Source organism: Sapajus apella, unplaced genomic scaffold (assembly GCF_009761245.1).
Source record: "Sapajus apella isolate SASKATOON/1434 unplaced genomic scaffold, GSC_monkey_1.0 scaffold30, whole genome shotgun sequence".
NCBI lineage: Eukaryota > Metazoa > Chordata > Mammalia > Primates > Cebidae > Sapajus > Sapajus apella.
Window position 1 is genome coordinate 7898336 of NW_022436970.1, and position 26822 is coordinate 7925157.

Sequence of the window (26822 nt, forward strand, 5' to 3'; positions counted from 1 at the left end):
CTGTCCACAGGGCTAGTTTCATTCTACTGGTTCTCAATGACCATATTATGCCTTCTTTTATTTCAACTGCTAGTTAGGACACTGCATTTCAGGAGGAGTGCCTGAAATATTACTGCCACAGGCCCTTAAACAATCCTTATCTTAGCAGATGCTAACTGGTATGTTAACCTGTCATTGAAAGTGCTTTTTGTCTGTGTCTGGCCATTCAGCATTCAACTGCCCATGTCTTTCAGTGCTGGTCTTCCTTGAGCTGGGACATGTAAGGGATTTGAGGCCAACCAGCTAGCACAGAGGAAGCACTCAGAAAATATTATCTGCCAGTGTAATTATTATCTCCTCAATTACACCGCAAGCTCTTCAAGGGCAGGGCTGATGTCTTATACTTTGTATCTGAACTCTGCTTGACTAGGAGAGGATATTGAATTATTTGCTGATTAATGCAATGGGTTATTTTAATTCATGCCACTGACCTGCACATTAAGACTACTGCTGTCATCATCTATGTAATTCCACTCATGTGACCTAAGCAAAATATAAATGCATTTGTTTCCAAGTGCTATCCTCTGTGTGGACTACTGTTCCGGCGTCCCCAAGGAAGCAGTTGTATACCCCTAAAGGAGCTAGTGATTAAAAGTTTTAGCTTCAGACTTAGACTGAAATTAGCTCTGAGTTGACTAGCAAATCAACTTGCCAAATGGAGGACTTGGGGACATTCATTTAGTCTCCTAAACTTTAGTTTTCTTATCTGGAAAATAAAGCTAATATCCACCTTCGTTGGTGTTGTGTGGGCCATGGCTGTGCCTGTCCACATGAAAGCCCCTCAGTGGGCCCAGGTGGAACGGCCCAGGGCCCCATAGTGCAGACAAAGCAGGGATGTAAAGGCATAGTGAAGCTGGCCCTCCTCAGCAGCACAGCCACTGCCTCTCACGATGATGTAAGTTGTTTGGTAATGCTGCCGTGGCTGTGAGCACTGAGGGCAGCGGGCCCATGCTCTGTGTTCCTCTGCTCTACTGGGCATATCGTTCTCCCTGGGCTTCTAAAAGCCCCAATTTTGAGGCAAGGTGAGCTGGAGACACCTCTGAGGGGAGGGCGAAACCACCTATGTATTATTCTCTCTTTACTATCTTTCCAGTGTTTGTTGCTTTTACTGAAGAAAAATCAAACTGGAGCAGAGTCTCACATTCTTCTTGACAGCCTGGAAGCCAGTCTGGCCTTGCACAAGTGGTTGCAATAACCAATTACATGAGATCATGAATGTAAAGCCGTGCCAAAGGACTTGGCACATGGCAGGTTCTCCGTAGGGATTATTTGTGCTACTGTTTCTCCAGTAGCACCTATGAGAAAATTTGTGTTTTGTTTTGGAGGAATGAATATGTAAGAGCTCTCTTGGGGATAGAGGCTATGCAAAGCTAAGATTTTTAAATTTCTGTTTTTACTACATAATACCAAAACCGGGCACTTAAACATTTTCTAAGATCAGGCATGAAAGTAGCATTGTGAATTGGAGGGATAAAGTCTGAACCGGTTTTCATGGAACTATTCTGCCCCTTCAATTCCAACTTAGCAGAAGGTAAAAAGCAGGTACAAAAATTAACATTTTAAGTGGAGTTTTGGACTTCTCATAATCCACAGTGTTCTTAGAGCTATCAGTGAATTCAATCTCCCATCCCTTTTTAAACAGATTACTTATTGGAAGGTTACTAGAATATCTCACTTAATTAAACTTGGCAAACAGCAGCTCTGAAACTTTGAATCTTAGAAACTTTCAGTTCCAGCTTGAAAATCTTGCAAACTCAGATTGGTCTGGCTTGGGTCAGATGTGCATCCCTAAACTCGCCAAATGTGGTGAGAAGGGTCATAAAAAAATGTTAGCTCCTGCCAGAAGCAGAAGGTTAGCAATGTTTCTGTTACCTCAGGTTACCTCAGGAAGAGGAAATGCCAAACAAAGGCCCTGCTGAGCACTACACACTCACATGAGATTTATGTTGAATATAATAATTAGCCAGGCACAGTGGCTCACACCTCTAATCCCAACACTTTGGGAAGCCAAGGGGCAGACTGCTTGAGCCCAGGAATTCAAGACCATCTTGGGCACCATTGTGAGACCCTGTCTCTATAAAACATTTAAAAATTAGCCTGTGGTTTCAGCTATTCAGGAGGCGTAGGTAAGAGGGTTGCTTGAACCCGGGAGGTCAAGGCAGCAGTGGGCCATGACTGTGCCGCTGCACTCCAGCCTGTGTGACAGAGAGAGACCCTGTCTCAAAAAACCCAAAAAACACAATAATTGCCTCAATAATTGATGGAAAGTAATCCAAGAAGAAAAGTGCTACACATATTGGGCTCTACCACGACTCAGAGGGGAGTAACAGAAGTAAAAGAGCAGAGAGAAAACTCAGGAGAAATAACAAAAACAGAAAAAACCGCTGAACCACCCCTTTAATCCTCTGCTTCTCCTTTATTATACTTCCAATGCATTTATGTAAAATTATGTGTATATAGTAAAAATTTTTAAATATAACATTATAAATACAATTTTAAATAATCTTGTTATTTTACAATAGTTTTATAGAAACTCTGCAAAATTTGTACAGAAGGTTCCCACACACTCCCTCACCCAATTTCTCTTATTAGTAACACCTAATGATAACTAATTACTAAGGCACACTTTTCACAATTAACGAACCAATATTGATATTTTATTAACTACAGTCCATACTTTATCAGATTTCCTTAGTTTGTACCTGAGGTCCTTTTTTGTGTCAGGCACCCAGGGTGCCGCATCTTCTCCATAGGCTTCTCCAGGCTCTGACGGTTCCTCAGCCTTTTCTTGTTTTTGATGACCTTGGCAGTTTTGAAGAGTACTCACCAGGTATTTTGTCAAATGTTCCTTCCTATATTGAGATTTGTCTGTTTTTCTCATGATTAGACTGGGTTTAGGAGTGTTGGGGAGGAAGTCCATATAGGTAAAGTGCCACTCTCATCATGTATCCAGGGTGCATGCTGTCAACGTAACTTATCACTGTTGATGTTCACGTAGATCACCTGGCTGTGCTACGATTAGTTTTTTTTTTTATAAAATAAAACCAATCACAATAACATGACATATCGATAGGACATGACAAGCAAACCTGTATCAGGTAAACTGGAATTTAATTGTATGGTTTCTAACTTTAAGAATATTACTTCTCGGGCTGGGCACGGTGGCTCACGCCTGTAATCCCAGCACTTTGGGAGGCCGAGGCGGGTGGATCACAAGGTCAAGAGATCGAGACCATCCTGGTCAACATGATGAAACCCCGTCTCTACTAAAAATACAAAAAATCAGCTGGGCATGGTGGCACATGTCTGTAATCCCAGCTACTCAGGGGGCTGAGGCAGGAGAATTGCCTGAACCCAGGAGGTGGAGGTTGCGGTGAGCCAACATCTTGCCATTGCACTCCAGCCTGGGTAACAAGAGTGAAACTGTCTCAAAAAAAAAAAAAAAAAAAAAAAGAATATTACTGCTCACCAGCAAGGAGAGGAGATTTTAAAATGTTGACCAACTATTCCTAGATGTTCTACTAATATTGAGATATTCTAGGTAAAAGTTTATATCTGTAAGATTGACAATTACCTTTGTTGGTCCCTTCGTTAATCATATTACTCAAATTCACTGAATATTATCTACTTAAAGTAAAAACAACTTAAAAAAATTAATGGAATCATTGATGTTTGATGCAATTGGTATTTGATACCAGTCAAGATAATTAAATTCTTGTGTAAAAAGAATTTATCTTTTCATGAATTTACCCAAGAGTAACAATAATTTTAGATTTTAGCCCTTTAAGGCCAATTAAAGGAAATCTTGATAATTGATGTTTTCTTTTTACAATGTTTTTAAATAACAAACGATTATAAAAAATGTAACTACTAATCACCTTCTACAACGTGAAATCATAAGAAAACAAGTTAAAATTTGGTGTAAATTTATTTTTCAAGTAAAAGATATAAAACATAAGGTATAAAGCCTTAGTCTAAACTTCAACAGGGCTGCACAATGAGCTGTGATGAACTGGATGCAGTCTGGTAGCAGTGGCCTTTCCCATATAAAAGACTAAATGATGGCAGGTATAACTTATACAGAGGCAGGAAAAGTTGCAGGAAATTGTAAAGTTTTCTCACATTGAGGGTTACAGTAAAAATGGTATTCTAGTTCTCAGGAAAAAAAATTCAATCAAGTATACAATACTCTATTTTCAAAACTATGACAAATTGAGGTTTTAGTGTAAAAGTATATGGAGACATTTCTTTTTGAGGCAGAGTCTTGCTTTGTTGCCCAGGCTGGAGTGCAGTGGCACGATCTTGGCTCACTGCAACCTCTGTCTCCCAAGTTCAAGCAATTCTCGTGCCTCAGGCTTCTGAGTAACTGGGATTACAGGAGTCTGCTTTACTGTCAGGCTTTTTTTTTTGTGTGTGTGTGTGTGTGTGTGTATTTTTAGTAGACATGGGATTTTGCCATCTTGGCCAGGCTGGTCTCGAACTCTTGACCTCAAGTGATCCACCCACTTTGGCCTCCCAAAGTGCTGGAATTATAGGAGTGAGCCACTAAGCCCGGCCTGGAAACATTTCTTATGTTTACCAATCGGGAAAGAAACTAAGATAGGGTCTGCTGTCAAGGAAGTGGAAACTTTTGGCATAATGCTATCTTCCTGCCTTCAAAACACACATCACAAGTTAAATTCCCTTAAAACTAAAGTAAATGCATCTATTTAAGGTGGTTTGACTAGATGTTTCTCAAATATGTTTAATTAAGAAACTCTTTTTGGCTGGGCAAGGTAGCTCAGGCGTATAATCCCAGCACTTTGGGAGGCCGAGGTGGGTGGATTGCTTGAGGTCAGGAGTTCAAGACCAGCCTGATCAACATGGTGAAACCTTGTCACAACTAAAAATTAAAAAATTAGCCATACATGGTGGTGGGCGCCGGTAACCCCAGCTACTCAGGAGGCTGAAGCAGGAGAATCGCTTGAGGAGGTAGAGGCTGCAGTGAGCTGAGATAGGGCCATTGCATTCCAGCCTGGGCAACAGAGCAAGACTCTGTTTCAACAAACAAACAGACAAACAAACAAACAAACAATTCTTTTTATTATGACATTTATTTATATTACAAGGAATCAATGTTCTAAGGGACAAACTCTGAGAAATGCTGCTGTGTGGCAAATAAATGCTGCAATTCTAAAGACAGAAAGTTGAATAATAACTGTAATCCGTTTTAGTGTACCCAAAGAAATGAATAACGACACATCTCAAAGGTTCTTTTTGTTTCTTTATAGAATGAATATTAAGTACTTTTCATGAGTTTACCCAAGGGTAATAATAATTCTAGATCTAGGCCTTTGAGGCCAATTAAAGAACATTTTGATAATTAATGTTTCCTTTTCATTTTTTTTAAATGACAAAGCATTATAAAGAAATCCCAGTCTTTTTTAAAAAAAAAAAATGCTGCAGCCTGGACAACATAGTAAAACCCTGTATCCATCAAAAAAATTTTAAAAAATTAGCTAGGTGTGGGGGCATGTGCCTGTAGTTCCAGCTACTCAGGAGGCTGAGGTGGGAGGATCACTTGAGCCCAGGAGGCAGACGTTGCAGTGAGCTGAGACCATGCCACTGCATTCTAGCCTGAGCAAGAGTAAGACCCTGTCTCAAAACAAAAACAAAAAAAGCAAAACAAAAAGCCATGCTGATACAGAAATGGGAAAATGCTAAAAAGATATTACCATCATACTGAAAGCACACAGCATAACAATCATTAATGCTCTGAAGCATTTTAAATACAGTAAGGGGAATGTCAACATAAAAAGAACAATTATGAAAAGGTGAGAAATGACCAAGTTACCTCTGGTCTCTTAAAGAAAAGAGTTCTCAGAACTGGTCGAAGGGGGTCTTCTCCAAATGACAGAGTTGATTTAGCTCCATTCTCTTCAGTCCCAAGACAGCATCTAGTGTGAATATGGGAGCACCCTAGGTTCTCCCAAGCACAGGGAAGCTCTGCAGCAGCTACGCCTGTCCTAGAGACCACACCCATGCATCTCCTTCATTCCTTCTAGGCCAGCTGCATCAGAAATCATGTTTTTACTGGCACAGTTAAATGTCAAAAAGGAGGAGAAAAGGAGCCCCATGTCTATCAAAACAAGTATATAAAGGCAGCAGGAGGGGAGGAGGGTTGACATTGATGTTCTTAATATCTGAGTTGGCTGAAATTTGTAACAATTTTTCCTAAGAAACAGTATTATAAGGAATGAGGAGCTTTTCTAATTCAGCTCCATCATTAATAAATAATTTTGAACACATTACAATGAAAATATGTTATCATTTATAACATTATTTTCCTAAAAAATAAAAATGCATTTTGTATTCTAAATAGTGTACACTAAATATAATAGTTAACATATTGGGAAATGACACACAAGCTGCAGTCATTTCCTGAAGTCTTAGGGTTCCCTCTAAGATTTATTCATGGGCCCTCTAAGATTACAGCATGGCCTTTTTTTGGTTCAATATTTTCACAATTTGTTCTGCCCATTTTAATTCTTATAACAATTCTTAATTTAAACACTAGTAATCATCAAATGTCCTAAGTCTTGATTGGGAAATGTATGGCATAGGTAGAATGAAAAAATAAATACCTTAAGTAGAATTACTTTTTCCCTAACTCTTGTTTCTTTGTTCTCTGTTTTTCAATATAAAAATATGCATTTCAAAACATTTAAAGATACCTTAGAAACTGCAACAGAAAGGGCCTGTTCCCACGTGAGTCTGAAGGGGCCAGTTACGGTGCAGCTGGCAAGCCCGAGCTGCAGGCACGCAACACAAACTCTACGATACCATCAGAAGGAAGTTCAACCTATTCTATAGACTCACTAATCTGAAAGGACAAAATTAAGAAAAAGACATGCTTCAAAGAGCAAAATAAAGATAAAAAAACTGAGCACATTTTACAATGTTGTAATGAAATATTAATTATATAAAAATTTGGGAAAGGATGAAAAACCAAACTACATAAAGAGGTAAGTGGTAAGTATTTATACAGTCAGTGTTCTCTGATGTGTGAAAAAAACTAATAAAAAAAATCCTTTCAGGTAATATGAAAGTCCATCATTCCTGTTCCATCAATTTCAATGTTCGCTACCACAGCTTCCTAGTTGTTCAGTTGGATAAACACTATGAACTGATGCATGAGATTTCATAAAACATTAATATCTCTTTTTTATACTATAATTCTTTCACTGCTATACCATAAAGTAGTATTACAAATAAATTATAACTATACTTCATCATAAATTGAAATTAAGAAAGTACTCTTTGCCAAACTGATTTCTGACTCTTTTAAATTGTATTTATTCACTCCCTGCCAATTTGAAAAATCTAGTAAACTGTAGAGGGTTTCCTAGTCATTAATGTGAATTAGTAATGCTATAACTTAATTCGAAAGCAATTACTTTTTAAAAATAGGGCACATACCAGGAAAGCTTAGCATCGGCCAAAAGCTACTGGCACATCACGGACAAAAGGCCAACTCCACAGGGATACATAAGGGGAATTTTATGGACAATCCAAATAAAAACTACTCTGAAAAAAATTTGCCCATTAGAAGTTGTTCACAAATGGAAATCTAATTTGCTGAAGAGATTTTAGGCCTCTGGGCTAGAATCTCACAACCACAAAGAATAACAACTTTAATATGAATTCTTACGATATTGTCAGAAAGTTTAACCATTGATTTTTAAAATCCTGTTAAAATAATAGATGATAGTAAAAAGAAATTAAAAGGAAAAAACAATATATGAAAAAGCTACAGGAGTAACAGATGTTGAACCTACAATTAAAAACTATTTCTTTTAATTTTTTCCTATGTATAAGACAAAAATAATAAGCATTCTCTACTTTTGTATCATTCAAAATTCCATGAAAATCCAGAAGTGAAAAAAAAGTGAAGGTTAGACATGCATGTAGCTGGTTGACTAGGAAAATCCTAGAAATAGCATTAAAAAGGATAAGACAGTATTATTGCATACTAAAGGAACATGACAAATACCTGCAAACATTTTTTCTACTCAAGCTTTAGCAAATTTGAAATAATACACCCTGATTGTCTCACAAAACCAGTGCTGAAAGCTGATAAATATTTATGGTGCCACCTGGTGATTTCCTTCCAGTTCAGCCACGGCAATGATCCTAGATGCCATCAGCACTGCCCCCACAGGCATATGTTCTCCTTTGGGTATGTGGGAAGTTGTGTGGTTGGGGACCAGATTGTTGCAGGTGCTCTAAACATCACTAGGAAAAGCTGCCAGCCAAAGGAAAAAAATGAAAATGAAGAATGCCTTCCTATGCTTTTCCACAGATACAATAATTATTTCATGCCTGCAAAACCTGGAAGAAAGAAAAGAAGCTCCTTTGTTCCAGATAACCTGTCAATTCAGAATTCCTAATACAATTGTCCTTACAGGAGTAGAATATATTATACATTAATACTCATCTTCTGATTGAATCCTTGATGAGATTTTAGTTTAAAAGGAGAATCAGGATCCAGATGCTGAATGGTGTTTCAGCAACATCACATCAAGTGACTTTTGGGTTTGCCACATAATCTGAGTTTCTTTGTTGTGAGCAGCTGGGCCAGGCCATTGAGGAACACCAAAAAGATGGTCATGGACATGACAATTACATAGTGGCTGATGCTGGAAAAGGAGACAAAGATGTTACAGGCAGAGAGAACACAAGTGAGAAAAAGCACGAGATTCCTCTGAATGGTTTTAAATGGACAGATGAAAGCTTCCTCTTTCAGGAGCTGGAGCAGGTGTCCTTTCCCCTATTCCTCCTGCTACATATAGCTGTCCATTGGTGTCTGCAGTGGACTGGTTTCAGGACCTTCCACGAATACCCAAATCCTTGAATGCTCAAGTCCCTGATATAAAATGGTGTCGTATTTGCATGTGAGCTATGCACATCCTCCTGTATACTTTAGATCAGGGGTCCCCAACCCTTGGGCAGTGCACTGGCACCATTCTGTGGCCTGCTAGGAACCAGTTGCAAAGCAGAAGGTGAGCGGTAGACCAGAGAGCATTACTGCCTGAGCTCGGCCTCCTGTCAGATCAGCGATAGCATTAGATTCTCAGAGAAGCACAAACCCTATTGTGAACGGCGCCTGTGAGGGATTTAGGTTGTGCACTCCTTATGAAACTCTAATGAATGCCTGCCTGATGATCTGAGGTGGAACAGTTTCATCCCAAAACCATCTCTTATCCTCCCATACGTAGCAGTGTGTGGAAAAACTGTTTTCCATGAAACCATTCCCTGGTGCCAAAAAGGTTGGGGACTGCTTCTTTAGATCATCTCTAGATTTCTTTTGTTACATGGTATTGTTTAGGGAATAATAGCAAGGACAGAAAGTCTGTACATGTTCAGTAAAGATGCAATTAAAAAATATGTTCAATCCCTAGCTGGCTGAATCCATGATGTGGAACCTGAGGATACAGAGAGCTGACTATACAACTAAAAATGTTGAACATTATAAATCAAACACAAAAATACTCCAGATGCTGGAAAGAAGGCAGACTGGTCAGTGATCTTGGTACCCAAAGAATTCTCTGAATTTTCTTTTGACTCACATATACAGACTTGTAAGAAGACACCAGCAACCTGGAAATGCCACTGAGCACAGACGAAAAAAAAAAACAAAAAAAAAAAACCATACACCACTACAAGAGCTTATTCTCTCTAGCAAGGGACAGACAAGGAAAGGGGCAGCCCTAAAAGATAGAAACTGTTTAGGTATTAACTGATCTATTTCAGCCAAACACCACAGAAAAAATGTGCCTCCACCCCGACCTATTCTAGCATAGGCTGAGTGGGGAGCCCAGACTTCCATCCTCACCAGGCTATAAAGGGGCACTCTAAGACCCGACCTATGCCCTCCCCTCCACTGTCATGGTGTCAGGGAAGGCTGAGGAGGGTAGATGGTACTTTTGTTCATACCTGGCGGATGTCAGTGGACATCATGTGGGAAGCCTGGCCTTCCAGCTCCATGAAGCAGTAATTAGGTCCCTCGCCATCTTCAATGGAGTCACGTTAAAAGAGGTCTAGTGGAGAGCCAGGAATTCCACCTCTATTCAAAGGTAGAAAGGCCATTCCTTCCCTGACCATGTTATTAGTGGAGGTCACATGGGAGGCAAAGAGACCCTCTATCCTTCCCAGTCTACTGTAATACCTAAAGCAATAACTTAAAAAGCCATACAAAGAGATACAGTGAAAACGCCACAGATAAATAAAAATAATTCCATAAAATGTTCAAGTCACATACCAGATGGCAAGAAACACAAAACACAGAGAACAAACAGAAAACAAACAAATAAACAAAAAACAAAATGGCAGACTGAAGCTCTAACATATCAATAACTACATTCAATGTGAATAGTCTAAATACACCAACTAAAAACACAGATTGGTAGAAGAGAATAAAAAAAATGACCAAACTACATGCTGCCTAAAAGGTACTTCAATTATGAAGGAAACATCATGCAAACATTAATTTTAAAAAAGGAGCAGCTATGTTAATATCAGATTAAAAAAAACTTCAGGGAAAACAGACTTCAGAGCAAAGATATCCTTTTCTCAAAAATTGATAGAACAACACTGAAAGTCAGCAAGGATACAGAAGAACTCAACATTATCAAACAACAGGATTTAATTCACAATCATAAAACACTCCACCCAACAACGGTAGAATACATGCTCTTTTCAAGCGCCCATACATACCAAGGTAGACCATATTCTGGGACATAAAACAAACCTCAACAAATTTAAAAGAAATGAAATCACACAGAGTGCCTTCTCTGACCACAATGGAATCCAACTAGAAATCAACAATAGATAACAGATATATTACCAAACACTTGGAAACTAAACAACACAACCGTAAATAATCCATGGGTCAAAGATGAAGTTTCAAGAGAAATAAAAGAACAGATTGAATGTAATAAAAATTTTAAAACCAACATATCACAGTTTATGGGACACAGCTAAGGCAAGCGCTGACAGGGAAGTAGGCCCATGCAAATCTGCACCCATCCCCTCGAAGGAGTGCAAACCATATACCTGATATCACCACACTCTATGAGTCTCATGCTATTTACAAAAATTAACTAAAATGGATCATGGACTTAAAAGTAAAATGTAAAAATATGAACATTTTAGAAAAAAATCTTTGGGATCTGGAACTAGCCAAAGAGTTCTTAGTCTTAACACAAAAAGAAAGCACAATCTAAAAAAGTAAATCTGATAAATTGGGCTTCATCAAAATAAAAAAAAATCTTTTGTTCTGTGAAAGGCCCTGTTAAGAGGGTAAATAGCTAAGTCACAGACTGGGAGAAAATACTTGCAAGCCATACATTCAACAAAAGATTTTTTTTTTTTTTTTTTGAGACAGGGCCTTGCTCTGTCACCCAGGCTGGAGTGTAGAGGTATGATCACAGCTCACTGTAGCTTTGACCTCCCGTGGCTCAAGTGATCCTCCCACCTCAGCCTCCTGAGTAGCTGAGACCACAGGTATGTACAATCACACCCATCTAATCTTTGTATTTTCTGGGAGATGGGGTCTTGCCATGTTACCCAGGCTGGTCTTGAACTCTTGGGCTCAAGTAATCTGCCTGAGTTGGCCTCCCAAAGTGTTGGGACTACAGGTGTGAGCCACTGCATTCACCCACAAAGGACTATTTCCTAGAACAGAATATAGAATAAATTCTCAAAACTCAACATTAAAAAAACCCAGAAACAACTCAATTAGAAAATGATCAAAAGACATGAACAGACATTTCATCAAAGAGGGTAAACAGATAGTAAATAAACAGATGAAAAAATGTTCAGTATCATTAACCATTACGTGAGTTGAAGCCAAAATGAGATATCAGTACACACCCACTTGAATAGCTAAAATAAAAAACAGTGACAACATCAAATGCTGGCAAGGATGTAGAGAAACTGGATTGATAGTCTCTGGCACAACCAGTCTGCTGGCAGTTTCTTTTAAAACTCAGCATGCAACTACTATAAGACTCAGCAAATATGATTCTCAGCATCCATGCCAGAGGGAAAAAAATGTTCATAAGAATGCTTATAAGATCTTTCTTGATTCCTAATAGCCAAACCCTTGAAATAACCTTGATATCCTTCAACAGGTGAATGATTAAACACACTGTGGCACATCCATACCATGGATGTACTCAACAATAAAAAGTAACGAACTACTGAAATAAACGCAACAAACTCAATGAATCACCAGAGAATTACTCTGAAAGTGAAAAAAATGCTAACTCCAAAACGTTACATACTATATGATTTACTTTATGTCACATTTATGAAGTAACAACTATAGAAACTGAAAACATTAAATGTTTCCAGGGGTTAGGAGGGTGTCTGGGTGGGAGGGAAGTGTCTGGGCTATGAAAGGGCAACATGAAGGATCCTTGTGCTGATAGAAATGTTCTGTCTTTTGACAGTTTTCAATGTCAACATCCTGGTTATACTATGTTATTTTATAGTTTTGCATAAAGTTACCTCTGGGTGGAAACCAGGTAGAGGGTATAGAAGATCTCTCTGTATTCTTTCTTACAACCTCATGTGAATCTATAATAATGTTAAAATAAATGTTTAATTAAAAAAAAAATTTTTTTTTAGTTCATAGGCTGTACAAAAACAAGAAGTGGGCTGGATTTGCCTAAAGGGCATAGGTTGCTGACCTCTACCCTAGCCTGAAAGCTCTGTGGAAGCAAGGACCATAATTTTTATCTCTTTCCCCATTGTATCTCTAAGGTCTCATCCAAGGCCTTATAGGCATTCAATCAATATTTGTTTAAATGAATTATTAAAAATGATTTGTAATTAAAAGAAATAATAAAATCTTTTTTTGTTTTATGTTACCCTAGGCAAATTTAATATGAACTTATTTAGGTTGGTGCAAAGTAATTGTGGTTTTTCCCGTTTAAAAAAAAGGGCAAAAACCACAACTACTTCTGCACCAACCTAATCTAATCAGTCTCCTCCAAAATGGATTAACATAATCAACACTGAAAGCTGAAAAGCAAAACCAAAATGCCAAAAGAAATAAAAAGTTTCTACAAAAATAAAGTAAAACTAGCCCTACAAAATATTAAAATATAAAGCTAAATGTAGTACAGGCATTAGAATCAACAGGACAATGGAAGAGAACAGATCATCCTGTCACCCAAGATCAAGAAAACTCACAACTGTCCTGGCTGGACTCACTTTAAATTTATGAGCACACATGAGATTTGGTTCTCATCAGTGTCTCAATCCTGATTACATACTTGTGAATTATTTTTCTCTGAGTCAAACCAATTTGTGTCCTTTCTTCTCAAAGTTCTGTCACCTTCCTCCCATCTCAGCAGATGATTCTGTTTTTTTAATTGAGAAAATCCTGATAAAGTGATCATAAGTGTCTCTTCTCACCCCAAACTTTCTAACCCACTCGTATCTGTGCCCATATTGCCTCCTGCACCTTTCTTGTCTAAAACAAACCCCTCCACTTCTACTTTGGATCCCATCCCAACCCTCCCACTAAACCAGGGGTCCCCAGCCCCCAAACCTTGGACTGGTACCAGTCCATGGCCTGTTAGGAACTGGGCTGTACAGCATGGAGTGGCGGGCAAGTGAGCAAAGCTTCATCTGTATTTACAGCTGCTCTGCATCGCCAGCATTATTGCCTGAGCGCCATCTCCTGTCAGATCAGTGGTGGCATCAGAGTCTCATAAAAGCACAAACTCCATTATGAACTGTGCATGCAAGGGATCTAGGTTGTGTGTTCCTTATGACAATATAATGAATGTTTGATGATCTGAGGTAGAACAGTTTCATCCTGAAACCATTCCCTGCTGGCCCCTGCACCTCTCGCCCCATCCGTGGAAAAACTGTCTTCCATGAAACTGGTCTCTGGTGCCAAAATGGCTGTACTAAAGGACTTTATTTTTCCAGTTATCTCTTCCCCGCTTATAAAATCACTGATTTTTCCTTCTCTATGGTGAGCGTGTCCTTCACCATACAAATGTGTAATTTCTTTCATTCTAACTCTCCCAAGATCCCACAGCCCCCTCCAGCACCATCCTAATTTAAATTTTAAATATCCAAAACCCAGGTCTTAATCTCCTACACCTTCCTTCACCAAACTCACTCCTCCTAGAGCTTTCTCCAGATCTCTGAAATGGCTTTCCAAGTCACTCGGTTACTCAAGATTAAAAAACAAAACTAGGAGTCACCCTTGTTTCTTTTTCCCTCCCAGTATATGTAATCTACCAACAAATCCCATCAATCTCTCTCAAAATATTTTCTAAGTCCAGCCACTTGTTGCCATTTTGAATTGCTACCCTAGCCTGAACTGCCATCATCTCTAGCTTATGATACTGCAGAAGCCTCTTACTCAATCTTCCTGCTCCCTCTCTTGATCCCCCCAGTTGGTTCTTCACACGGTGGCCAGTGTTACGTCAAAAATGTGAAGCAAAGAAAATAACTTCCTGCTCAACAAACTAATGCTTCAACTTACACTTGGAATAAACTCCCAGTTTCTTACAATGACTTTCAAAGGCCGTAAGTGATGTCAAGTATCTACTCTCCGAATTCTCTCAACCATGTTTTCCCTCATACCATTCTAGCTACACTAACCGTACAGAGCACTCTTGACACAAGTAATTCCATCTCAGAAAGATCCCATCTTACATTTCATAGGACACTTTGCCAACAGGCACAAGGTATTTTGCTTAATAAATTAATAAAGCCTGCATCCAACCAGATAAAGACATAAACAAGCACACTCTTCCATTATCAGTCCTCGCTGCAGCCATAAAAAGAGCCGGACTTCAGCAGCTCAAAATGGCTCTCTTAACTGACACTGTCTTGCTGTCACCTGATAAGCACCCAGCATCTGCCTCTGAAGGCTGTGCACACATCAAGCTTGTTATAAAACAGATGGCCCTGGCCCAGATTGGGAGATCCTTTTTGTCTTTCTCACTCTCCCTGGATTATTTCCTTACCCCTTTTCCTCTCTTCACTTGATATCGAATGTTACTTTGTTTGTTGTGGAATGTTTAATCTGTAACATTTATATATTAATTAGGTATACCATTACATATCATTTGCAATATTGACTGACTTGTAGAGTGGCTTGTGACTGTGTAGCTGTGACCACCAAGTGACCAGGAAGTATTAAGGAGCACCGCCTCCTAGAAAACTCCATGCAGTTCATGGCCTTTCCTATTGAAATTGCAGAAACAAAAGTCTGACACTGTGGAAAGACACAAACGTGAATAAACCTTATCTCTGACCTTGCACTGCACATGAGACTAACTTTCATATTTTCAAAATATGTTTATTTACTCATATGGGGAAATGGTTATTATAGAAAAACATCTTTCAAAAAAAACTGTGTATATGTTTGCACATAAAGCTAAAAGGACACACATCAACATGTTGAATAGTGGTTCTCCCTGAATACTGTAAACTGAGACACTGAATTACGTATGACTTATTTTTTCTTAATGTTTTCAATATTTTCTTTTAATTTATTTATGATATATTGCTATTTACGTGCTGTTTACAAATTATGCTAGGTTTAGCCATAGAACTCTAACGCTGACTTCATAATGACCACAGAAATCTTCAACCCTATTCTGTTTCTGAGGCCTCAGAGGACACTCCAAAATTACTTATAGTTCCTGAGATTAAAATCCTCAATCCAGGCCAGGTGTAGTGGCTCATGCTTGTAACCCCAGCACTTTGGGAGACCAAGGCAGGAGGATCTCTTGAGCCTATGAATTTGAGACCAGCCTGGGCAACATAGTGAGGCCCTATCTCTAAACAATGAAAAAAATAGCCGGGTGCAGCGGCCTGAGTAGCCAGGATGCACTGGCTGAGTTAGGAGGATCATTTCAGCCTGCAAGGTGGAAGCTGCAGTGGTGATCACCCCACTGTACTGTAGCCTGGGTGAAAGAGCAAGACCCTGTCTCAAAAAAACAAAAACAAAAAACCAAAACAACAACAACAACAACAAAAAACTGGATATAATCGTCTCAGCTTCTTCAGTCCTTCTTCAGGGGCTAAGGTTTGTAGTCAGAGGTGAGATGAGTAAAGGAGTACAAACTACTCAGCCGACAGCCTGGAGGTCAAATCCAGAAAAGCCCAACCTCACCTTGGTTCTATCGGGGAAAACAGGCAAGGAGGTGGGGAGCTAGGTAGATAAAGCAACGAGGACCATAAAAGATTAATCTTTTATGAGCATTATAGAAAAGATAAACAGAATATGGCATACCCAAACAACGGAACATTATTCAGCAATGAATAAAGTATTTTAACATGCTGCAATATAGATAAATGCCAAAAACAGTTACATTAACTGGAAGAAGTTAGAAGTTAGAAAAAAACTACATATTGTATTTTTCTGTTTATATGAAATGTCCACAATAAGCAAATCTGTAGAGACAGAAAGCAGATTTGTAGTTGCCTAGGCTTGGGATGGTAGTGGGAACAGATTGCAAACAGGTAGTGGGTATTTTCTGTGTGATGGAAATGTTCAAAAAATAGATTGTGATGATGATTGCACAACTCTATACATTTGCTTAAAATAATCAAAATGATTTAAAGCATTTATTAAATCATTTAAAAACTAAACAGATAAATTTTATGGTACTATTCTCAATAAAGCCTTTGTTAAGAATAAAAACAAAGAAAGAAAAGATTACATGCTAGCAGGTTTCTGTTGTCGAATTTTTCCATCACTTTTAGGTTAAACGAGCAAATCTGACTTCATGTCTAAACAAAAATGGTTTGCAAAACCAGTAGGTGACCCATCTTCAAATTTAATCTAAAGTCTATCTATAAAAGGCATTCCACAGATCACTCATTACCTTACAGTGGCCTGAAATTGCTAACTCTTGGCTCATGTAAGCTAACATAATCGGCAGGAAACAGTTGTGAAGCTCATCGTCTTCACGCAATTGAGCCATAAGGCATCCAGCTTGTGATATTACATATCAATCAAATCTTGGTGTCATCTCCGCATAGCAGAATTAAAGGAACATCAAATTTCAACTTGAAATGAATTCAGCTCTTCCCACTCCCCTCCCATGACTATTATGCCATCATTTAAATCAGCAATTCTCAAGGTGGACATGTGTGTGCAGGCACACACGGAATTGTCAGGCAGGTCTTTTCAACCCGCACAACGGTGATAAAATGTTGATTGTGTTTCTCCTCTAACAGGGTGACGGGCAATAGAAGCAGATCATATCTGTTAGATGTAGTGGGGCAGAAAAAGTCTGAGAATCACTGATTTTAATAAAGTTTGGTATTCACTGTAAGAGTGCAGATGTCTTATGACATTATTTACATTTAGGATATACAAAAATTATTGAATAGAATCATAAGTTCTCATTACATCGAAAGAGAAATGATAAACACATTAGTTGTTATTTGTATTTCAATAAGGTATAACAATTGTGCACGTGGGAAACAATTAAAATCCAAATGAACACTGCCATCAAATCAAACTGCAGCTCAGTCAAACTGATAATCCTGACTCTATTCACTTCACTACAAATGCATTTACGACATAAATCTGAATATATGTTTTTATAGTTATGAAAATTACCTCAAAGAAATTTTTTTCTCTAGTTTTAAAAATGCACTTTCAGTATGCCATATGAAAGGCAATAATCTATAAAGTTTATGATCTGCTATAAATGAAGATAAAGTGTAAAGATCAAAAGAAGAAAATACTAAATTAGCTCTGTCAGCTGAACAGTTTTATGGTCTGGGCAGGATATTTTTCACATGGCTGTTAAAAAGCATACCTGATGCCACAGGTTCTCCAAAGAAACACGGAACTTACACCAGCAGTTTCCGCTCCATACAGACTGTGGTGTATCCTTTCTGAGTCTCAATTTCAGTTTGGTAAAATCTGCTCTGAAGATGCATTTGAAACACATAGTACTATGCCTATAAACAGATATATTATCTAATGCCCTAATAATACAATCTTTATTGTTTAAGAAACTATATGTATTAACCTGAAACTATTAATAGGTGACAAATCTCTCAAAATTGTTCTGAAATCCCACAGCAGTCACCAGAACACTAAAAACATGACAGACACATGCCAGATTACATTCACAGGGCGATCAGCTCCCACTCTGCTCTCAAATTCTGGGATAGATTCTCACCATTTCAGGCTTCACAAAGCAATAAAATAGTGAGGACAAAAGGACAACATTCCATTCCCGTGAATAAAAAGCACGGAATGGTTGAAGTTGCTAATTATATTATTAACACAAAGGAGTTTAGGAATAAGATTAGTCATGAAGGGGAACCAGTGTAGGAACACAATTCCAATAACCCCAGCAGCCGTTAAGGGAGCTCTGCCAGTCAGTTTATAGTATCAGCAACATGACAAGAAACACCACAGCTTTTCAAATGTTCCTTTATGTAAGAATAATTAGAAACTCAAAACTTAAATGCAACATTCTTACAAACAGAAAGCAGAAAAAAGTATAATAATGAAGTTTTGACTTGTGAACCCTATCATACGGTACTTTAGTTTTGAATCTTGAAGTACATTTCCCCCTACTTCCCCACCATTATCCAAGCCTCACAATAAACTATGTTTATGAAGATGCATGAACCACTCTTGTCCACGAATCAGACCAGCACCACATGGCTCACTGAGGCACTATATGCCATTACTGCTATACAGGATACAAAGGAAAGACCTTAGAATTCTAACTTAGCAACAACAAAAACATCACATTGCAGCAACAATCAGGGGCAATTACATTTAGAAAGCCTAACTTCATCAATTCAGATTTCATTTTTGTCTCTCCATCCTGACCCTACCGCTACCCCGCAATCAACTTCCTCTCTTTAAAAGGGCATCTTTTAGATGATATAATAAGAGACAAAGAAGACAAAGCAAGGAGATATTTCAACAGGAATGACTAAGAGAATATGTGGGAAATTTATGTAGATTTGTTCAGTGCCATCAGCCTGATGAACAGAACTGAGATTTGATGCTTCTTATGCCTGCCTTTGAGAAATTTCTCAGAGCAAGGACCCCATTTAACCTACGGAAGTTAGATCCCCAATGATGAACCACTGAGAATGAGATAAACTACGGTTTAACATAGTAGTTAGTAATTGGATGTGCCTTTATTTTCTTCTTAACCACTTTGGATTTTTCATGTTATATAGATAGGGGTGTAATCATTATAGCAGGACAAAAGGCATAAATGAGGAATGTCCCAGGTAAATCAGGGCATAGGATCACTGTATGTTCAGGGCAGCTCCCATTATAAAAAAATTTTATCTAATGTAGAAGACAAGCTGATGGGTGCAGCAAACCACCATGGCACGTGTATACCTATGTAACAAACCTGCATGTTCTACCCCAGAACTTAAAGTATAATAAAAATAATTTTTTAAAAGACCATCAGGAAAAAATATTATCACAAAATATTTATATAGCATTTTTTGCCCTGAATAGCTTTAATAATATATTTTAATATGTATACTTAAATCATTTAGAACATTGAAACATGAAGTTAATGCCCTTTTCTCATGGCTAGTATGGGGTGGCGGTGGCTTTAAACGCATTCTCCACCTATAAGTGTTGATGTGTCATTCTGTTTCCCTTGGATTGAATGATGCTTACTGTTTGTTTCATGCTTTTGTAGTCTGTCTTTTTGTTGTTATTTTGTGCTATTTACTCCATGACTGCTGTGTAAAGAATGCAAAGAATAAGGCTGGAGGCACCACCCAAATATCATGACAGACGTTAAGTTCAAGCTTGCACAAACTCTTTTAAAATGTACTGAGCTTCAACACCCATGAGAAGAAGGGGAAACAAACATAGTAAACATGTATCGTGCAAACACAGGTAATAAATGTACAAAATGAAATGAACTATGTCAAAATGGAAAACTTAAGCCTCCCAAAGGCTAGTTTCTAGAAATTTCTTTCTCCAAAATCTATGGTTTCTGAAATCCAAATTATTTATCATGTATCATGCATATGTGTATTGGGCTTTTTACCTCTATGGCTTTGCTCATGTCCATCTGTCCATCTAAAATATTCTTCCCAAACCTGTAAGTTGCCTAATTGAATTACACCTTTTGCTCAAATGCCAGACTTGGCATAATGTTTTCTGTCACTCAAGGCTTAAGTGAAACATCCTCCCTCCTGTACTCTTATAGACCTTAACCACATGCTGCCTTATACTATAATCATTTTATCTTTAAACCTATATTAGGCCATAACCTCCCTGAAAGCAGTGGCCATGTGTTAAGAGTCATGCATTCCCAGGACTGGAATGTCCTATACCAGTTACACATCCTTATGCTAAGTTCCTGATGAAGTAGCTATCTATCTCCAGAGATGGAGTATCACCAAATCTTAAGGCTGGCAGTCCCATTCATCTCTGAGTACTTGACAATGTCTGGGAAGGCTTTATGCATGGTGAGTGTTCAATATGTATTTTTTCTGAAAAATGGTTGATGCATCAAACATATACACAATACGAAAAAAAACAAAAACCCAAAAAACCTAGCTATGCCACATTATTGTGCAATCAGCCTTTCAGAGTCAGTTTCTACTCTGTAAAATAGAAATATTTAATATTTTCTTCACATCATTTAGTGAGAATCAATGAGATAACATAAGTACAATTCCTAATAAACTGCATACAATAAATGATATTTTACTAGTAATATCATTATCATTAATTTAATCCCTTTCTCAATAATCCTTAACTTTTCCCAATTGCTGTTTAACTTAACCTGGCTTTTCCCAGGTTTGGGAAGAAGTTTTTCTTGGGCAAAACAATCCAATTCCCCAATTAAGTTTCTGGTGATCCCAGAGGGAGCCTAGAGAAACACGTATTAAATTACTTAAAACAGCTGAACTTGACATTTCTTAAAAAAAAAAAAAAAAAACTTTCCAGAATTTTCAAGAGAAAAATTGGAGTCTTGAAACAAGCAACATTAAAGACTGCAGAGGGGATAAAGTAAAGCCTCAGGACTTCCAGAATAGACCAGAAGCTGATACCAATGCAGGAAGTGTGGGGCGGGAGGGCAATAAAAGGCTACAAGGCATTTTCTTTCTCTTTTTTTTTACTTTAGGTACATACCATATCTGGCATTTCTCCCCATGTTATCCCTCTCCACCCTCCCAACCCTCCCCACCCCCTGCTGTCTCTCCCATACACCCCCAAGTGCCCCCCAGTGTGTGATGCTCCTCTCCGAGTCCATCTGTTCTCATTGTTCAACCCTCACCTATGAGTGAGAACATGCGGTGTTTGGCTTTCTGTTCTTCTGTCAGTTTGCCGAGAATGATGGTTTCCAGATTCACCCAAGTCCCTACAAAGAACACGAACTCATCGTTTTTTATGGCTGTGTAGTATTCCATGGTGTATATGTATCACATTTTCTTTGTCCACTCTATCATTGATGGGCATTTGGATTGGTTCCAGGTCTTTGCTATTGTACACAGGGCTGCAATGAACATAGGTGTGCATGTGTCTTTACAGTAGAACAATTTATAGTTCTTTGGGTATATACCCAGTAATGGGATTGCTGAATCAAATGGAATTTCTATTTTTAGATCTTTGAGAAATTGCCACACTGTCTTCCACAGTGGTTGAACTGATTTACACTCCCACCAACTGTTTAAGAGTGTTCCTATTTCTCCACATCCTCTCCAACATCTGTTGTCTCTAGATTTTTTAATGATCACCATTCTAACTGGCGTGAGATGGTATCTCAATGTGGTTTTGATTTGCATTTCTCTAATGACCAGTGATGATGAGCATTTTTTCATATGTTTTTTGGCCTCATATGTGTCTTCTTTTGTAAAGTGTCTGTACATATCCTTCGCCTACTTTTAAATGTTTTTTTTTTTTTCTTGTATATCTATTTTAGTACTTCGTAGATTCTGGATATTAGCCCTTTGTCAGATGGGTAGATTGCAGAAATGTTTTCCTATTCTGTTGGTGGCCGGTTCGCTCTAATGATGAATGATAAGCCACTAATGATGAAAGAGAAGCTCTGGAGTTTAATTAGATCCCATTTGTCTATCTTGGCTTTTATTGCCATTGCTTTTGGTGTTTTGAAGTCCTTGCCTATGCCTATGTCCTGAATGGTTTTGCCTAGGTTTTCCTCTAGGATTTTTATGATGTTAGGTCTTATGTTTAAATCTTCAATCCATCTGGAGTTGATTTTAGTGTAAGGTGACAGGTAGGGATCCAGTTTCTTCTTTCTGCACATTGCTAGCCAGTTTTCCCAACACCAAGTATTAAACAGGGAATCCTTTCCCCATCGCTCGTTTTTGTCAGGCTCGTCAAAGATCAGATCATTGTAGATGTGTGGTGTTGCTTCTGGGGCCTCTGTTCTGTTCCATTGGTCCATGTCTCTGTTTTGGTACCAGTACCATGCTGTTTTGATTACTGTAGCCTTGTAGTATAGTTTGAAGTCTGGCAGTGTGATGCCTCCAGCTTTGTTCTTTTTGCTTAGCATTGTCTTGGCTATGTGGGCTCTCTTGTGATTCCATATTAAGTTTAAAGTGGTTTTTTCCAGTTGTGTGAAGAAGGTCATTGGTAGCTTGATGGGGATAGTGTTGAATCCATAGATTACTTTGGGCAGTGTGGCCATTGTCATGATATCAATTCTTCCTAAACATGAGCATGGAATGTTTTTCCATCTGTTTGTGTCCTCTCTTATTTCCTTGAGCAGTGGTTTGTAGTTCTCCTTGAAGAGGTCCTTTACATCCTTTGTTAGTTGTATTCCTAGGTATTTTATTCTTTGTAGCAATTGTGAATGGGAGTTCGCTCTTGATTTGGCTCTCTCTTTGTCTGTTATTGGTATATAGGAATGCTTGTGATTTCTGCACATTGATTTTGTATCCTGAGACTTGGCTGAAGTTGCTTATCAATTTTGGGCTGAGACAATGGGGTCTTCCAGATATACAATCATGTCATCTGCAAATAGAGACAGTTTGACTTCCTCTTTTTGTAATTGAATACCCTTTATTTCTTTTTCTTGCCTGATTACTCTGGCTAGAACTTCCAATACTATATTGAATAGGAGTGGTGAGAGAGGGCATCCTTGTCCACTGCCAGATTTCAAAGGGAATTCTTCCAGCTTTTGCCTGTTCAGTATGATATTGGCTATAGGTTTGTCATATATAGCTTTTATTATTTTATGATATGTTTCATTGATACCTAGTTTATTGAGAGTTTTTAGCATGAAGGGCTGTTGAATTTTGTCAAAGGCCTTCTCTGCATCTATTGAGATAATCATGTGGTTTTTGTCTTTGGTTCCGTTTATGTGATGGATTATGTTTATGGATTTGTGTATGTTGAACCAGCCTTGCATCCCTAGGATGAAGCCTACTTGATCATGATAGATAAGCTTCTTGATGTGCTGTTGCAATTCGTTTGCTAGTATTTTATTGAAGATTTTTGTGTCAATGTTCATCATGGATATTGGCCTGAAGTTTTCTTTTTCAGTTGAGCCTCTGCCTGGTTTTGGTATCAAGATGATGTTGGTCTCATAAAATGAGTTAGGGAGGATTCCCTCCTTTTTTATTGTTTGATACAGTTTCAGAAGGAATGGAACCAGCACCACTTTGTATGTCTGGTAGAATTTGGCTGTGAACCAATCTGGACCTGGACTTGTTTTGCTTGGTAGGCTATTGATTGCTGCCTCTTATTCAGCGCTTGTTATTGGTCTACTAAGGGTTTCAACTTCCTCCTGGTTTAGTCTTGGTAGAGCACAAGTTTCTAGGAATTTATCCATTTCTTCCTGGTTTACTGGTTTATGTGCACAGAGCTGTTTGTAGTAATCTCTGATGGTAGTCTGTATTTTTGTGGGATCGGTGGTGATATCCCCTTTATGATTTTTTATTGCATCTATTTGATTCTTCTCCCTTTTATTTTTTATTAATCTGGCTAGTGGTCTATTTTGTTGATCTTTTCAAAAAACCAGCTCCTGGATTTATCGATTTTTTGAAGGGTTTTTTGTGTCTCTATGTCCTTTAGTTCTGCTCTGATCTTAGTTATTTTTTGTCTTCTGCTAGCTTTTGAGTTGTTTTGATCTTCCTCCTCTAGCGCTTTCAATTTTGATGATAGGGTGTCAGTTTTAGATCTTTCCTTGTTTCTCATGTGGGCATTTATTGCTATAAATTTCCCTCTCAACACTGCTTTAAAGGTGTCCCAGAGATTCTGGTAAGCTGTGTCTTCATTCTGATTGGTTTCGAAGAACATCTTTATTTCTGCCTTTATTTCATTATTTATCCAGTCAACACTCAGAAGCAAGTTGTTCAGTTTCCAAGTGGTTGTGTGGGTTTGAATGTGTTTCTTAATCCTCAGTTCTAGTCTGATTGTGCTGTGGTCTGATAGACTGTTATGATTTCCGTTCTTTTGCATTTGCTGAGGAGTGATTTGCTTCCAATGATGTGGTCAATTTTAGGGTAAGTGCAATGTGGTGCTAAGAAAAATGTACATTCTGTGGATTCGGGGTGGAGCATTCTGTATATGTCCATTAGGTCTGCTTGGTCCAGCTGTGCATTCAAGTCCTGGATGTCCTTGTTAATTTTCTGTCTCGTTGATCCAATACTGACAGTGGAGTGTTGAAGTCTCCCACTATTTTTGTGTGGGAGTCTAAATCTCATTTTAGTTCATTAAGAACTTGCTTTATGTATCTGGCTGCCCCTGTGTTGGGTGCATATATATTTAGGATAGTTAGCTCTTCGTGTTGGGTTGATCCTTTTACCATTATGCAGTGTCCTTGTCTCTTTTGATCTTTGTTGTTTGAAGTCCATTTTATCAGAGATAAAGATTGCAACCCCTGCTTTTTTTGTTCTCCATTTGCTTGGTAAATCTTCTTCCATCCCATTATATTGAGTCTATGTGTGTCTCTGTATGTGAATGGGTTTCCTGAATACAGCACACCAACGGGTCTTGACTTTTTATCCAGTTTGCCAGTCTGTGTCTTTTGATTGGGGCGTTTAGGCTGTTTACATTCAATGTTAATATTGTTATGTGTCAATTTGATCCTGCCATTTTGTTACTGGCTGGTTTTCTTTCCCGTTTGTTGACTCATTTTCTTCATTGCAAAAATATGGAATGCTTCACGAATTTGTGTGTCATCCTTGTGCAGGGGCCATGCTAATCTTCTCTGTTTCGTTCCAATTTTAGTATATGTGCTGCTGAAGCGAGCACTTCTTTTTCTCTCTCTTTCTCCCTCCCTTTGTCCTCCTTTCTTCCATCTTTCCTTTGCATTCCTTCCTTCCTTTCCCTTTCTCTTTCCTTCCTCCCTTTCCTTCCCTTCCTCCCCTCCCTTCCCTTTTTTTCTTTTTTAAATAAAACAGTGTATTATTAGAGAGGTAGAGAAAGGAAAGAGAAGTTGTTCTGAGAATACCCTGTCAATCAAGTTTTAGATGAAAGACTAAAGGTGACAGAAACGAAATGGAAAACAGTGCTGAACAGAATGAAACCCATGATGAACTAACAAGAGAATGGATTATTCAGCTTAGAAAAACTGAGTAAGGGGCAGAATGAATATAATTAGAAAGATAGGCTTATATTGTTGCTCAGTAAGTAGTTGTTGAATGAAGCATGAAAGATTAAATATGTTAGTAAGTGGGGAAAAGATAAATGCATTCAGGATTCCAAGGAATTCAGCTTTAAATTTTCTCTACTTCAGTCCTAGGCATAAAGGTAATCAAGGTAAGCAAAGGGGATGCTGCAGCCAAGAGAAATTTGTTTAGGGGCTTGTTTCTGGGTATTTTGTTTCATCACTACTTCCCTGATTTTGCCCTCCATTCTCTGTAGCCCCACAAAAGCCCTTTTGGGCCTTCCTCAAAGCTTTCATTTTGGCAGCATAATACTCCCACAGGCTTTCTTTAACCACGGCTTTTAACTTGCTAACAATAGTCTTCCTGTCACAAGGTTTTCCTCTTAATTACCAATGTGACATTTACTACTTGTTTCCATCTTTTGACATAAATGACAAATCATTTTGCCAACTGTGCAGTTTGGCAGTATGCAAAAAACAAGCAGTGACTGAGCAGCCTGCACACCTCATGGCAGCTTCCCCTTAAAGGAAGCAAGCGCTTCCTTTAAGATCAGCTTAACCATTTTTAGACTCTGTGACATGAGCAAGTCACAGTCTCCTTAGGACCAATGTGTCCTCATCTGTAAAATGAAGATAGTAAATGTATCTACTGTGAAAAATAATACCTATTTCACAGTGTTCTGATAAAAATCACACGAAATAATGTAGAAGATAATGTAAACAGAGTAGCACAGTAGAAGTGTTGGGTATTTTTGGTAAATGTGTGAACGGGGGCAATCCTCTGACTGACATCCAGGGCCTCCTACTCAAGTTTGAGCTTCTATCTTACTTTGCCTTTTATCTAAGAGAGAAGACTTTGTGGTCTCTAAACAGCCTTTATGGCGTCTTTCAGGACTCCTATCTTGGATAAACAATTGTTGGGTATGTGAACTCTGTGTAGCAATGCACAGCCTTGCTGTGATCTGTGGGTGGCTCTCTGCCTCTACTCTGCTCTGGGAATGAGCTCACTCCATTTGGCCCTCACATAATGCCTTCAAAACCCTTCTTTGACAGAGAGTAATTAAACTGATATAACTAGGGACATTCACTCCTAATTATAATGTTCCTTATGCTCATTAGTAAAATAAATGAAAATAAAATCTCTCTCAAAGGGAGGTGTGA

The 26822-nt window shown here is 38.4% G+C and overlaps 1 protein-coding gene and 1 non-coding gene across 6 annotated transcripts in view; both read right to left on the minus strand.

Annotated features, from left to right (window-relative positions):
* Positions 1–6965: 6965 nt before the first annotated feature.
* The window catches only part of PIGN (phosphatidylinositol glycan anchor biosynthesis class N), a 143156-nt gene continuing 123299 nt past the window's right edge, over positions 6966–26822 (minus strand). For all 5 annotated transcript variants that reach the window (XM_032293665.1, XM_032293663.1, XM_032293662.1 and 2 more), the window contains one exon: positions 6966–8717. In XM_032293665.1, coding sequence (XP_032149556.1) covers positions 8594–8717 — 124 coding nt within the window. In that variant the 3' untranslated portion in view covers positions 6966–8593. The remainder of the gene's footprint in view (positions 8718–26822) is intronic.
* Positions 25200–25306, minus strand: LOC116561872. Its single transcript, XR_004273644.1, has one exon. It is a non-coding gene; the product is annotated as a U6 spliceosomal RNA (small nuclear RNA).